We start from the raw sequence: 14,103 nt of genomic DNA on the forward strand, positions 1-14,103 counted from the left end.
ATAATTTTGTACTTCAATGGTGCTGGCTTCTGTGAGTTGTAATTCACAGTATGTGGCTATGCTTCTTATTGGACTGTTTATGATTATTTAAGACTTCTGTTCCTTTTTATTCAGGCCTAAACAGAGTGAATGACTTAAAATGGTGCTTTATTATGTGCTGCTGTGCTTAGGCTGCCAGAAAATGAAGAGCAGATTAAGTTTTCACTGTATTATTCTCAAACATTACTTTTAAAGTTATTTCACTATGGTATGTGATTCAGAACTTACTGACTTGCATAGTCTGTTATAATTGGGTTTTCCTCATTATTACAGTTGTTCCAGTGATGATGCTGTCAATATATATTTTCAGGAGGAAAAAAAGAACAAAACATCTGTACTCCTTGAAGGACAAGTTTCTATCTACACTGCTACTATTTGCTTACTAATTTAATCATCTCCATGTAATAGCTGTGTAAAGCTTACATTATTTCATCGTGCTTAGCATCTAATTTTAGCTGGCATCCAGCCATTACCACTAACTTAAGATGAGATTATACCCCTGCATATGTCATGTGTTTCCATATCAAATTTTTACTAAGGTATTATTCCTGTCTCATAAAAGCCTTTATTTTAGTTGAATATGTATTGCATTAAACCCAAATGTTATATTTGAGCTACGGATTGAACTCACAGAAGCAAGGTATGAGGTACTGCAATGTCTTTCAAAATTCTGATGCATTTACCAGATCTGCTTAGACTGAATTACCTGAAAGTGTAATCTGCAAAAGCACTTGTGCATGCACATTTTTTCACTGTCACAGCAAGCAGTCTCCAGTCACACTGTTACAGGTTAACAAGTACCACTGAACAGGAGGGTGCTATTGTTTTTAATAATAAGCTCCATTCAGTTTAATTTACTCTGACTTTTTGTAAAGACAACCTCTATCAGGAGTACTGTGAATAACTTTATTGTGTTTTTCTCAGTGCTGAAGTTTTTCATCAGGAGCAGCTCTTGCTTCTGTCTTTGGAGTGAGAAAACAAACTTCAAGAAAACAGGCTGAGCTCAGCTATCCTCAGTCTTCTGAAGTTTTGCCGCTTGATTCCTGGACACTGACTAATTTGAACAGTGCTTCGTTATAGTTGTCAGAAAAGAAAACGGTTTGTCTTAATATCATGTGGTTAATTCAGAAAATTCCATTAATAAGTAGTGCTTCCACTATAGTCATTGATACAGTTTCAAAATCAGAGACTTAATTTCAAGGCTAGTTTTAGCTTTTCTACACTGCCATCTTGCTTTAGGACGTGTCCACTCCATCACTGTGGAAAGCACTAGCTTCAACAACAAACCCATGCAGATGGAGCTCAGTTACAAAAAAAATATTACAAAACCGGTAGCAATTTATTTTAAGCCAATAGTTTTACCATATGGACACTGTTCTGCATGGCCTCATTAACAGCATGATGTAAGCGTAACCTGTTCTCTTCAGCTTGGTGTAACCTAAGAAGACTTCACAGCTGGCAGAGATCGAAAGTGCTGTTGCACTGGGTTACAGAAAGCAGGGTGGTCAAAGTGGGGGGTAAGAGTGGTTGTGGGAGGCACAGATACCAGTGTCCAACTAAACTAGGTGGCTGGACTACTGTTTTACTCGTGGTAACCTACCCTAACTCTTACTCAAAGCAGGGTGGCTATGAGGTCAGACCAGGTTGCTCAGGGTTTTTCCAGTTGTATCTTGGAAAGTTCCCAGTATTGGAGACTGCAGAACCTCTCTGGCTAACCTGCTGCACTGCTGCACTGCCCTTAAGCATTAAAAACTAGACTTCATGGTTTAACAAGCACCAATTTTCTTTGATGTACTGTCTCTGCTCCTGTTAATACAGCCTGGGATACTCTTGGCCTTTGTTGCTATGTTAGTAATATTAGCCTCCTCAGCACTGAGGGGCCTTGTTAAAAGGCTTGCTTTCATTCAATCCCAAATAAAAATTGATCAGAAGTGTGAGCACAAAGAAGTGCGTGGTTTTATTCTGTCAACTTTGCTTCTTGTTTCATACTTCAAGTACTTTAGCTGTCTTTTGATTATACAGGCCATGAGTTAAAAATCTGCAGAACAAAGCATGACATGCACAGAAAAGCTGAGGTAGATGGCAGCGTGGTTTTCTTTAACCTGATAAAATTGCTGTGGTACTTGCACATCTTGCTATCTGTTCTGTGTTTGTTTAAACATCAGGTTAGAAAAATGTACATATCTGCATTTCTAAAACAACATACATCCAGAGCAACTCTGCCAATTCTTTACTATGCTTTATAAAAACATTCCTGTGAGGTGTGAATTAAAGAGGTGCTAGTATTGTGCATCATGAATGTGACTCATATGCTGCTATCAAACTTCTAATAAACAGAAAACTCAATATACAAAAGCCAACAAACTGCCCTTATTTGTGATAATACAGTAAAGCCCCTGGTTTTAATTATTCTGAGTATGCTTTACCTCTTATACTGATGGATCAGCAGCAATTCGTGCTCCATTCATTGGTGGTGCAAAGCTTCTCTATAAGCAGCTTGATTTGTACTGAAGCAGAAAGATTTCTGGGTAATGAAACAACTGCAACTGCTGTTTCTTTAGCATACTCAGTCTGTTTTGAAAGCTGAAACACTCTTTATTTGAAAAATTGAAATAAACTGAACCTCCATAAGCTTCATTCTGCTTTCTAAAAACAAACAAAAAAGGAGCAAACTTTATATTTTGTCTTGTAGAAAGACAAAAATGTTTTGGTTTTGTTTATTGCAAACACTTGATTTTAATTCCATGAGCTGTATGCTGAGAGTCCAAGGTTGAAAACTCCATTGAAATGATTAAATACTTCTCTTGTTCTTAATAAAACATTGCAGCAAAGCTAACCTGTCATTCAGATCACTTGCTTGGGTACTTCAGGGACTGCATCATCCATTTTTTCACCTGAAATTGTTATCCTACTCTTTCAGCATCCTGCACATTCCTGTAATTTCCATTAGAGGCTTCACCTTGGTCTGTGAGATCAAACAACCCAGTATCTTCTCAGTAAGGGATCTACTCAACTGGCTTTTGAAAAGCTATTGACTAAGTCTTGTGTAATACAGTGGAGTGCTTAGGTGCTCTGTTTGTCTTTTATCACTTCCTTCTGGCTGAAATTCAGATTATCTGAAATACAGAAAGGGTGTTTAATAGTGCCAAAACCATGGAGAAAGGTTTGGGAATTGCAGGTTAAGGTCCTCAGGTCCAAGCCAGTGCTGTTTAATCAGCAGTGTCCAAAAAACTCTGAGACCTTTTGTGGGGGTAAAGATGTTGCTTTTGATTTTCAAACCTTTTTATGGTGTGGTTTTGTAGTGTTTTTTCTGGTTTGGTTTTTTTTTTTTTTTTTTTTTTTTTTTTTGTGGCCCATAAATTCCAGCCCAATGAAAGAGTGCAGACACTTACTTTACAGCACAGGGAACATCTTTAAAGTTGGATATCCATTTAGGGAGAGTGGAAGGAGGAGCGACTGTGCATATCCATCAACATCACAAACTGCCCTGACAAGTATCAAGTTGCCTATATGCCATCAAATCTTTGTTCTCAGCTGAGTGAAAAAAGAAATCTCCCTGAAGTGGGTTATGTCCTGAAACAAGATCTAAGGCCTGCTTTGTTCCACCTCAGTGCGTGATGGTGGCTCCTGTTCTCACTGCAAGCAAGGGGTTTGGGTCTGAGGGAAGCTACAACTGGACCAAGCTCTCTGACTTCTGTGGTGAGTAGGATTTGGACAAGTGTTGTCTGGGAGAGAGTTGGACATAATAGCTGTCATGTGTCCCCTGATTCATGGTTTGCAGGAAATGCTCTGCAGGGGGATATGTTTTCTTTCAAATAGCTCTGTAGGTGCTGTCCCTCTGAAAGACTTGTGTGTGACTTTCCTTGGTTGGGGTACATACAAACTGAAACCGGGGAGTGTGCAAAGAAATTAATTTGGTCCATTCTGGAAAGGGGAGACCTGAATGTAGTTATATCTTACTCCCATTAGTGTAGCTTTATATTGTATACTTTTTGGGGCTGCCTTTTGTGTGATAGCACATTTTCAGGCAAAGGAGTCAGCTGGAGATGACCTTTAGCTGAGCATCTGTATGATGTTTTTATAGTAAGTACCTAACCAACACCCAGTAACACCTTCTGCTTAAAACAAAGGTTTTTACATTAAAGAGCTATTTGGATGATCTGAGATTTATTGCAGAAGAGAGGACAATTCTGGGAGCCAGGAAAAGGCAGAGCTGTGTCAGTGGAGAAATGCCAGGGTTGCAAAGGGTCATTTTTGGACCAGGCCAAGTGGAAAAGATGTTCTTGTGTCAAATTCCCATAGCAGTGGATGGTAATACCTGCAGATACCTAAAGGAACTAGATGTTGTCAGGGACTTGTTTACTCCTGTTACGTTCTTTGGCTCCATGGGCTAGTCCCTGATGGTTTTGCAACTTGCCAGGGACAGTTTCATTTTGTGTTATTTTTATCTTCCTGCAATAAAATTTTTGAATCAATCTTTTATGGTCAAGCCTGACACTGAATGCTGAAATGGTTAAAGATGATCTTCCTTGCTATCAGCTGGTTACGTTCTGCTATGTGCTGGTTATGTTCAATGCCATATGTGAATTGACTTAAAAGCTATCAGCATGCTAAAGTATATGAAAAATGATTATTTTGAGTGCTGTTGCAAAGAGTTAAATTTCTCTGCCAGTTATGCAGTGAGCAGAGGGAATGCCCCAAAGACAGACGTGTTTATGTGGGTTTCCTTGTTGGCTGTTTTAACAGCTGCTGCAGGTGAAACACGGATCTCCACTGGACAACTTGCCTGATAGTTTTCAAGCAAGCAGAAGTGCTGTTTTCTTTTAACCAATCTGTTTGAAGCCATCTATATGAACACATGCTTGGTCACGTGTTCGGTCAGTACCTTTGGAGCTTGGAACCTGCTCCCAAGATGTTCTTGGGGTATTAAAGTGGACATGTCAGTGGCCTCAGGAAACCTTGAAGCTGTTGATGTCTCTGAAGATTAGAGCTACACATTTCCATGGCAAAAACTTTCCCACTGTGCTTGCCTGAAGGAAAACTACCTCACAGAACATGTTGGTATCTGCTGTGTAACTTGTTCTTATCTGGGGGGGGTTGAACCAAGATTGCAGGTGAGAGCTCTTGTCTTCTTGAATCCTGCTTTGTTTTCACCTGCTTGTGGTTTGGTTAAATTTGTTTGTTCATTTGGTTTTGGTGGTTTTTCTTCTTGGGTTTTTTGTTGTTTTTGGGTTTTTTTAATTGTCGATGAGAGAAAGGATGGCTGTGGGTTGCTATTAGCTCTGCGATTAGAGCAAGGTTTTAATAGCTTTTGGCTGGAAACCTCAGAAAACTTTTACAGGTCATATTTTTAGAAGCTCATAACACTTGCAGTTGGGACCAGGGTTTTGGGTGTTGCTGGGAAAGCAGAAGTATTTTGTTTTGTTTTGTGTGTGTTTTCCTGTTTTGTTGGTTTTTTTTTTATTGTATGGCATTATCCTATTTGCAAAAAACAACAATCGAGTCCACATGGAGGACATTGTTTGCCTAACACTGGATCTGGAAGTGCAGGAATCAGCAGGTATCGATACCTGACATTTTGGTGTGTTTGTAGCTTCTTCTTTAATGTCAACTAAAGAAGTACCAGTGACCCTAAGGGATACTTAATTGGTTTTGGTTTTCTTTGAGAGTTGTACAAAATAATCAGAGGACTGGAACATGTCTGCTGGTCCTGACCACTTTTGTTTCTTTCAGTAACAGATTAAGCATGTTACAAGATTTGACAATTTTACTGCACTCTTTACTCTTTGCTTCAGTAAACGGATATTTCTGAAAACAGGATCTAGTACATAGTGTTTATGCCAAAATAGAGCTTCCCTGTTATAAACTTAAAATTGAAAATTATCTTAACTCTGTCTTCATGATGTCTATAGATTTTTTTATTATTTAGTAAGGAAACATCTTGTAAAATCTTCATTAATATTTGAAAAGGGCTTGCTACAGTTCCCCATTTTCTATAATATTCTTATTAAGATTACTTTTATTTTTGTTCCTGATTTTTTTTTAATTATAAAATGTAGTTTTTGCTAAAAAATATGACCATGATGGACTCTAGTCTATAGAAAAGCCTAAGTCTTGCAATTCTAGCAGAACTCTACCTGCTTACGGCTTTCCTGGTGCATTTCTGCAAAAAGTGAAGTTCATCAGACATTCCAGAACTCTCATGTGAAGAGGCACAGGATCTTTTTTTTGTGATCTTTTCTATGTACAACTTACTAAAGCATTCAAAGCAATTCAAAGATAGATCTTTCCAGCTACAAAACAGAAAAGTCAGTCTTCCATTTCCACGTGCTGTGTCTTCTCTGTCTCAGCAGACGTAAGTGGAATTATATAAGGGAGTTTATTCTTGATTTTTCTTGGAGTCTATTTATTATTACTCCTTTATTGTTATACAATTTTTTACTCAGTATTTTATGAAGTAAATCGAGCAGTAACGTAACAAAATGCCTCTCTGTTCACTTCCCAGCACTAGCCTGGTTTTTACCCAGATAAAACTTGTATGTAAATTTTCCTGCAGCCAGAAGATGCAAAACTTTCTGCAATCGCTAAATAACTCAGTGAAAAAATGGTAAAGCTCACATTACAAAGAGAGAACAAAAAATCACTTTGTGCTAGTCAAGAATACCCAGAGCTTTTCTGTGTGCTGATGTTTGTTATCCAATGCTCATATCACAGGTGACTTCCTCACACTGTGACTGGTCCATGGTCTAAAAAGGGTATTCTTGGATTTCAGGTGTCCAGGTAACAGGTAAACCAAACTGAAGGATAATAACACAAGTACTGGCAAGCTGCCTAGGTTGGCATTGGTAAACAAGATTCTGCAACAGCTTTCAAGCATGAAATGGGAACTGTGCTGTATTTAAATGAGGATTAGGCTGAGTTCCTTGACAGGTACCTTACCCATAGGCGTAAGCAATGCCTTCATAAAAGCTAGGAAGAAACTAGGAAGATGATTCTCATTAGATGATTTATGTTGAGTAGGGAAGTGGGCAGGGGATTTTGCAGTCTTTTTTGAGCTGTAAAGGGACAGATACTGAAGAACTTTAACAAACATGACATTTTGGTGATTTTGCATCAGGTGTCTTGAGGCATAGCTTGCACAAATCATTAAGAGTGTTCCCTGTGCAAATCTAAGGGGTGCAGCTTTTATGCATTTACATCAAACCTAGGGGAACATCTGAAGCATGAATGTAACAGTTATTCAGCTATGGAAAGTAAATCAACAGAGATTTTAATAAGAAACTGGGAGACACTTTTAGAATCCTGCCTGGGCCTTTTCCCACATGGCTTGTCAACGTTGCCAATGATCTAATTCTTGCTATTTTAGATTTTACGTCAAAGTCAGGAAGGAATAATACCTAATATTCATGTTATTAGCATATGTGTATGCTGCCATTGTTGATCTGCAACCATCATTTTAAATACACTTGCTTCGAACACCATTTTAGTGTAGTGGGTTATTTTTCAGTATCATGCTGGCTTTTGCTTAATGCTTTGTTTTAGATATTATTCTGAAAGGACCTTCCAGCATGGAGACATGGGATCTGAGGCTGCAAGACAGATGCAGACAGTGGTAGCAAGATGATGATGATGATGATGATAATAATAATAGTAACAATAATACATACATTTTGATTATAATTGGTGATGTTTCCTTAGCAGTTTGGTGCTCTGCAGGAACAAATAGTAAAACTGACAGCAACATAGTGTGCTTACAGGAAAGACTTTAGACAGCAAACCATTAACAAGAGTTACTACTGAATGCTGATAAACTTTTCCCATGCAAAAAGAAAGCTTGCAATGGTTTCTGCACCTGCTAGGAGTATCCTAGCAATATCATTGGGGGAACTCTATGCCACCACTTTTTCTGAGTGCTTTTTGTTGAACATAGCAGCAGGTGAGCCCCTGCTTTGTTCTTTGTCATCAGCTTTCAGGGAAAATACTTATTTCAGGTTTTCCTACATCATTTGCTGGAACCATTTCAGAGGTTCTTGCTAGGCTTGCTCTTACTGGCTTTGCCATCTTGCAAAGGGGAGAAGGGCAGCGTTTACCTTTGTTTGTGATTTATGGATGGGAGAGTTGAGATGAAGGACTAAGACAATTTTCAGCCCTCTGGGCTAGGGCTGCAGTTACTGCAGGGGGAGCTGGGCCACCCTCTCAGCCCCTCCGAGCTTCTGCTTTTGCCATTCAGAACAAGGGCAATATTACTGTCTGTCTCTCACCAGAGGAGGTGATGTAGCCTAAAAAATACATGCAATTTGAACAAGTTTTTGCCCTCTGTCCAGTTTAGTAGATAATTTCTAGTTCTAGAGTGCAGTCAAAAATTTGGAATGTTTACCATTTCTATTCAAGAAAGGGACAAAGTCTGTTGCAGTTCTTCCCCCCTCATCCTCTGCATTCTGATTTGGTGACAAGGTTTTGTACTTAGATTACTGGATATTTACCTTTTCCCTTAGCTACTTGGAAAATACAGATTCTGTATGGTTTTATATGTAAACCATCTTCTAAAAATTCAGCAGTGATCAGACACATCTCTCTCAGCTCCCTGTTTATTAAGCTAAATGATGCTTTAAGCTAGAATTTACCAAACAAACAAACATGCTTAATGTATCCTTCTGTTTCCTTCATTACAAAGGCACTTGAAAAATGCTAGTACCATTTCCCTTCTCTTTTAAATATTCCTAATTTCCCAAAGAAAATTAGCTGAGCATAAGGTGTTTGTTCTGAGGAAATACAAGAAATCTTCAGTGAAAATCTGTCACAGTTAATAGAAAAAAAATTAAACACTATTCCATCCAAACAATTTTTTTTTCCCCCTCCTTCTTCAGGTGATGTGACTCCTCATGAATCCTCTGTTGCAGTCACACTCCATTTCTCTGGCAGAAAGAATATGCCATACTATATCAGACATGAACATGGATCTTGTGATGGTCACGCAGGAAACCTTAACAGACCAGCTAGTGAAAAATTATCCAGGTGATGTGCTCATTTCTCCCTCCTTTTAAAAGTGACTGTATCCTCAAGATTGAATATATTGAATTATATTGGGCAAGTGATCACTGAATGTTTACAAGCAAAGCTGACAATACAAAAGAATATAAATTAACAGGCAACTGGTAGAACACAGGCATGAGCATCACTAACACTGTCTTGAATATAATCCTTTTTACAGATTTTAATGAATCATCTTTGAAAATAAGAGGGAACTGAGTGCAGTAGCATGTTGAGAGTATGCCCTTTCTAGAGGGTGGAAAAACCATAGATGAAGTATTATGTGCTGGATATGGAACAGCACAAAATACACTGTGTGTCAGATCACAAAGACTTTGAAATCCCCCTTTAAGAGACCGGAATGTAGCTGACTTTAGCAGCAAAGGGATTGGGTAGGAGTCTACATCTGGTATTTGCTATCAAAGAACACCAATCAGCTTCAAATTCAGGTTCTTGTTTCAAATTCCAGTCCCTTCACGAAATCAAATTACTTACACTAAATGTAATTATCTTCTGATGAAGTAGCAGCACCTTCCCTTAAATGCTGTGGTTTCAGTCTGATAAATGTTCAATTTCCCTTAAATCTACAATGTTGAAGTGTGTATGTGTGTACATGAGACTTCATAAAGGCTCATTACAGCCCTCTGCAGGAGGTTGCTTTGTTTCATACTGAGCTTCCTCTTGAATCTTAGCTCTGTAGACATTACATACAGATTGATCCGGTACACATTTTAAGTAGCGGCAAAAATATTAATGCAACCCTATGAAGTGCCTCAGAACCCTGCCAGGAACATGATGTAGTCGTATGTACACTGAGAAACCACAAGCTAGCATTTTTAGATCAGCCAGAAGCAGCACACTCAAAGTTTGCAGGGAGAGAGCATATTTCTTGCTACGTTTTCACAGATGCAAAGAGAGCAGTGTTGCACATTCAAAGGAGAACTTCCTAAGCTCCATCACAGCAGTGCTGCAGTGACAACCAGAAACACAGCTGGCCTCTACCTTCCTCCTCAGGTGACTTTGCCTTATCCGTGAGGAATGGCCGCGGCAGAGTTAAAAAGGGCTTTAGAGATCAGTCCTTGGGAGGACACCGGCAGGACTGCACCTCCTAGAGCCCTCGGCTGGATGATGTTTCTGTGCTGCCCTCATCTGGCTGTCCGAGAAGCTGCAGTCTGTGCTGGCTCCGAGATTTGGGGCAGCCTTTGCTGCCTTCATGTGTAGACACTGCTGTAGAGTGGGTCTGTCCCTGTTCTGCAGGGTACAACAAACAATTGCTGGCTCTGGAAGCTCAGCAGAGTAGCGATGTATTAGAAAAAAAGAAAACCTGACTTTTGTTTGGTTCTTTTTTGATTCTGGACACTTTGATGTTGAAATTGAGCATGCCCTACTCAAACTTTAATTGCCAGATCAGTTTCAAGCTTCTTTTGGAATCCTGTAAACTAAATACATTGGGTATTTCATGTTTAGTTCCTTTCAGATCTGTTGTAAATAAGTTATTTTTTGGCCAGCACCCTTTTTATTTGAAAACTTACTTATGACTTGAAATATCTGTGTCTTTATTGCAGGCATTGCAGTACCCTCCCACAATATCTTATATAATATCCTTGGTACTCTAATTAAAGAAAGAAAAATCTATCATACAGGAGAAGGATACTTCATTGTGACTCCCAACACATACTTTATCACAAATGATGCCAAGGAAGACAATAGAAGAGTCACATTGGAGGACAGTTGCTGCTGTTCATCATCTTCCATCACTTACCTGGTAAACATTGGGCTTTGTGCAGACCTAGTGAAAGAAAACATTCCTATGGTATCCTGTTATAGATCCTGCCATTGTTTCCCTGACCAGAATATGCTCTGTGATAAAAGACACATTCAGCTAATGAACTATGACTGTAAAGGAGGATATAAGAAAAGCTGCAGTGAACTGAGGCCATCAATTCAAACTCAAGGGGTCTCTGCATCTGCTGAAAACCATTTCTGGGATGCCATCAAATCACTGACATCTGTGAAACAGAAAATGAAAAGCAAAAGGTTTGGCCTTAGCCTTTTCTGGAGAAGTGCTTCTAGAAAAGAAAAACGTAAGGAGGAGTATTCCACTTTTTCAGCCCAGTTTCCTCCCAAGGAGTGGCCAGTCAGGGATGAAGATGACCTAGATAATATTCCACGTGATGTTGAACATGAAATCATCAAGCATATTAACCCTGTTCTTACAGTTGATAATTTGATTAAGCACACAATATTGATGCAGAAGTTTGAGGAGCAGAAAAATTGTATCAGTAAGGGTACAGCGCCCCAAGTGTCAGTAGTCAGGCTAAACCATCTTTCAAAGGATTGTATTCAAAAGACACAAAATAAAACAGCAAAACAGACCAGGAAAACAATATCAAAGAAAGAGAAGCAACTTAGCAGAAGAAACAGGACATCTCACATACATGAGCTAACATCTCAAAATCAGAAACTGGAAGACAACCTTTTGCTGCCTACTGGAAACCAGCAGCCACCTGATGTAGCAGTGGCATCCCATGTCATATATAAAAAACAAATTAAGAACCCTTTTCAGGGTCTATCATGGAGATGCAACTTTAATGCAAAAGGACACAAAGGTACTCTGAATAGTCAGCTGAAGTCCAGGACTCGAAAACAAGAAAGGGCTCTACAAAGGCCAAGGTCTTTGGACTCCTCAAAAACCTTTGACCATGAAACCGAAGAGCTGGCTACAAAGACACAGGCTGACAAAGCTAAGCAAAGCACACCAGATGCTAACAAGTCTTCCCTCCAACTACAGAAAGACAGTTTTAGTAAAAACTTTAGTCATCCACAAGGCAATACTTTGCAAAAAGATAATACAAACAAATACTTCCTGGAGAGTAATAGTTTGGAAAAAAATATCTACAGAAGATCAGTAAAAAAAAATCCTGGGGATAATAAAACATCCCTTCACTCCTACACTGAAGGAAATGGTGAATGCAAAGAAGATGCAAAATTTTCATTACATCTGAAAGATGAGCATTGCAGATGCAAAGCTGACACTGTATGTGAGTTATCAGATCAAACAGCAAATGACTTTCAAAATGTCCACCTTTCAAATTATACAGCCAACATTAACCTGGTAAAAAAACCTGGTGTGAAATACAGACAAAAGACTGGTAAGAAGAGTGAACTTATGTTTAAATATGATTGTGCCAGCCACCCTGGATCAATGAAGCTGGAAAGTGAGGGATTTACTGGTAACTGCCCTTTTCTGTATGAAAAAGCACATCATGGTGACAACTGCAACACATTACATCTGGATGACAATTCTGAAGGCAAAGAACCATGTCACCTGCCTCCTGGCCATGCTTTTTCAGGTATAAGAGACTGGATCAAAGCTGCACAAAAGGTGGGGACAGCTATGTCCCTAAATAAATGTGAGATTAATACTTATCCCATCCAGTACGACACAACTGTAACTAAACATTACTCTGGAGACCACGGATATGAGGAAAGTGCTATTTTTGCAAAATCAACTGATGGCTCAAAAGAGTATCCAAAACCAGATTTTATGGAAGAAAGTTGTTTATGCAGTCAGGTTCTTCCGACAGGTCACAGAAAGGAAGAAGAAACTGGCCTTGCTCAATATGCAAACGCTTCAGCTGTAGCAGATTTTGGACACACTGATGAGGCTGACTCAGATGCTGACACTTTGCAGAACTTCATCTATGAGATGGGCAAAGAGGTGGCATGTTGTGCTTTGGGCTCACAGATCAAAGAAATGAGAAACCCTCTGGGAAGAAAAGATCTGTTTTTTAAGAATGCATGTACTGTGATACCTGGACAGAAACAGTCAGAAAGGACAGAAAACCACAGCATTACAGGAGACAGTGGAATTGACTCCCCAAGGTAAGAAAACACATGTAACTATGTTAGATGTTTTATCTTCAAATTAACATTCAGATTTTGGCAAAAACATTGCTGTAAATCATAATTCTCCCCCTCCCCCAAATTCTTATTATCTTTAGAAACTCCAGTGTTATGTCCCAGAATACTCAAACTGTATAGTTTTACCATGTCTTTTTACATATACATTCCTAAATCAGCAATACAAATGCTGTTGTTTATATCTTGGATTTGTTTTTAGGAGGCAAGAAAATAGTATGAGTTCTGCCTTGCAGATGGAGATGGCCAGGTGCAGAAATATTAAGAAACGTGATGATTGATAAACTCACTATTAAACATGTGATTGATAAACTCCTGTTAGACAAGTTCAGCTCACATTGTTTTTGCCATATGAAATTGTGAATATTGGCATATAAATTAAGAATTAAAAGTGCCTTATAGAGGTGTTCAGTTACAATTTAAAGGACAAAATACCATCCAACCTGCTCACAACAGACAGGAGAATGTGCCCGTCACTTGGGCTAGAAGCTTCTGCTTCCTTTCATAGGGTACATTTTGCCTGTAACTATACTTAAACAATCACCTAATGGAAAACAATTATGTATGAAACAATTGTTGCGTGTGGAGAAGACCTACAAAACTGTTAACTCTAAATGCTGCAAGGGAAAAATCATATCCATTTATTTTTCTAATAACATCACATATTCTTAGGATCTTAAAGGACTTTAAATGTAATTAAACCATTTGTGTTCTCATAACATATCTGCTGTCCCCTTGAGCAGCTAATATTTGAGGGAACAAATCAAATACTACAGTTTTTAAAGGAATTCTGCAGGCTGGGTTTTGTTGTTGTTTTTTTTTTTTTCCCCCTTAAGCAGCTTTGGACTGTGAACTCTTTCAAGCACACTTCTAGCGTATTAATTGGATGTAACACTTGAAATCTGATGGATAAATTCATTTAGCAAAATGTATTTCAAATGATCATTTTGATTGTTCATATTGATGCCATCTGAGGTAGCAGAAGTTAAGCCAACTCAGTTTATTTTTAGAATGTGAAGACTGATGTCTAATAATTCTGTTATTTCAGATGGACTGAAAAGAAGATGAAGCTTCCTGCCAAATTCTAAAAGCATAAATACTAATGCAAAGAGG

The 14,103-nt window shown here is 38.7% G+C and overlaps 1 protein-coding gene across 1 annotated transcript; it reads left to right on the forward strand.

Annotated features, from left to right (window-relative positions):
- Nucleotides 1-8,921: 8,921 nt before the first annotated feature.
- Nucleotides 8,922-14,078, forward strand: STOX1 (storkhead box 1). The gene is made up of 3 exons (XM_005153684.1): nt 8,922-9,054; nt 10,635-12,954; nt 14,039-14,078. The coding sequence occupies exons 1-3, from the start codon at nt 8,922-8,924 to the stop codon at nt 14,076-14,078; spliced, it is 2,493 nt and encodes an 830-aa protein (XP_005153741.1).
- Nucleotides 14,079-14,103: the final 25 nt, after the last annotated feature.

This window comes from Melopsittacus undulatus, chromosome 4 (assembly GCF_012275295.1).
Source record: "Melopsittacus undulatus isolate bMelUnd1 chromosome 4, bMelUnd1.mat.Z, whole genome shotgun sequence".
In the NCBI taxonomy this organism is placed as follows: Eukaryota; Metazoa; Chordata; class Aves; order Psittaciformes; family Psittaculidae; genus Melopsittacus; species Melopsittacus undulatus.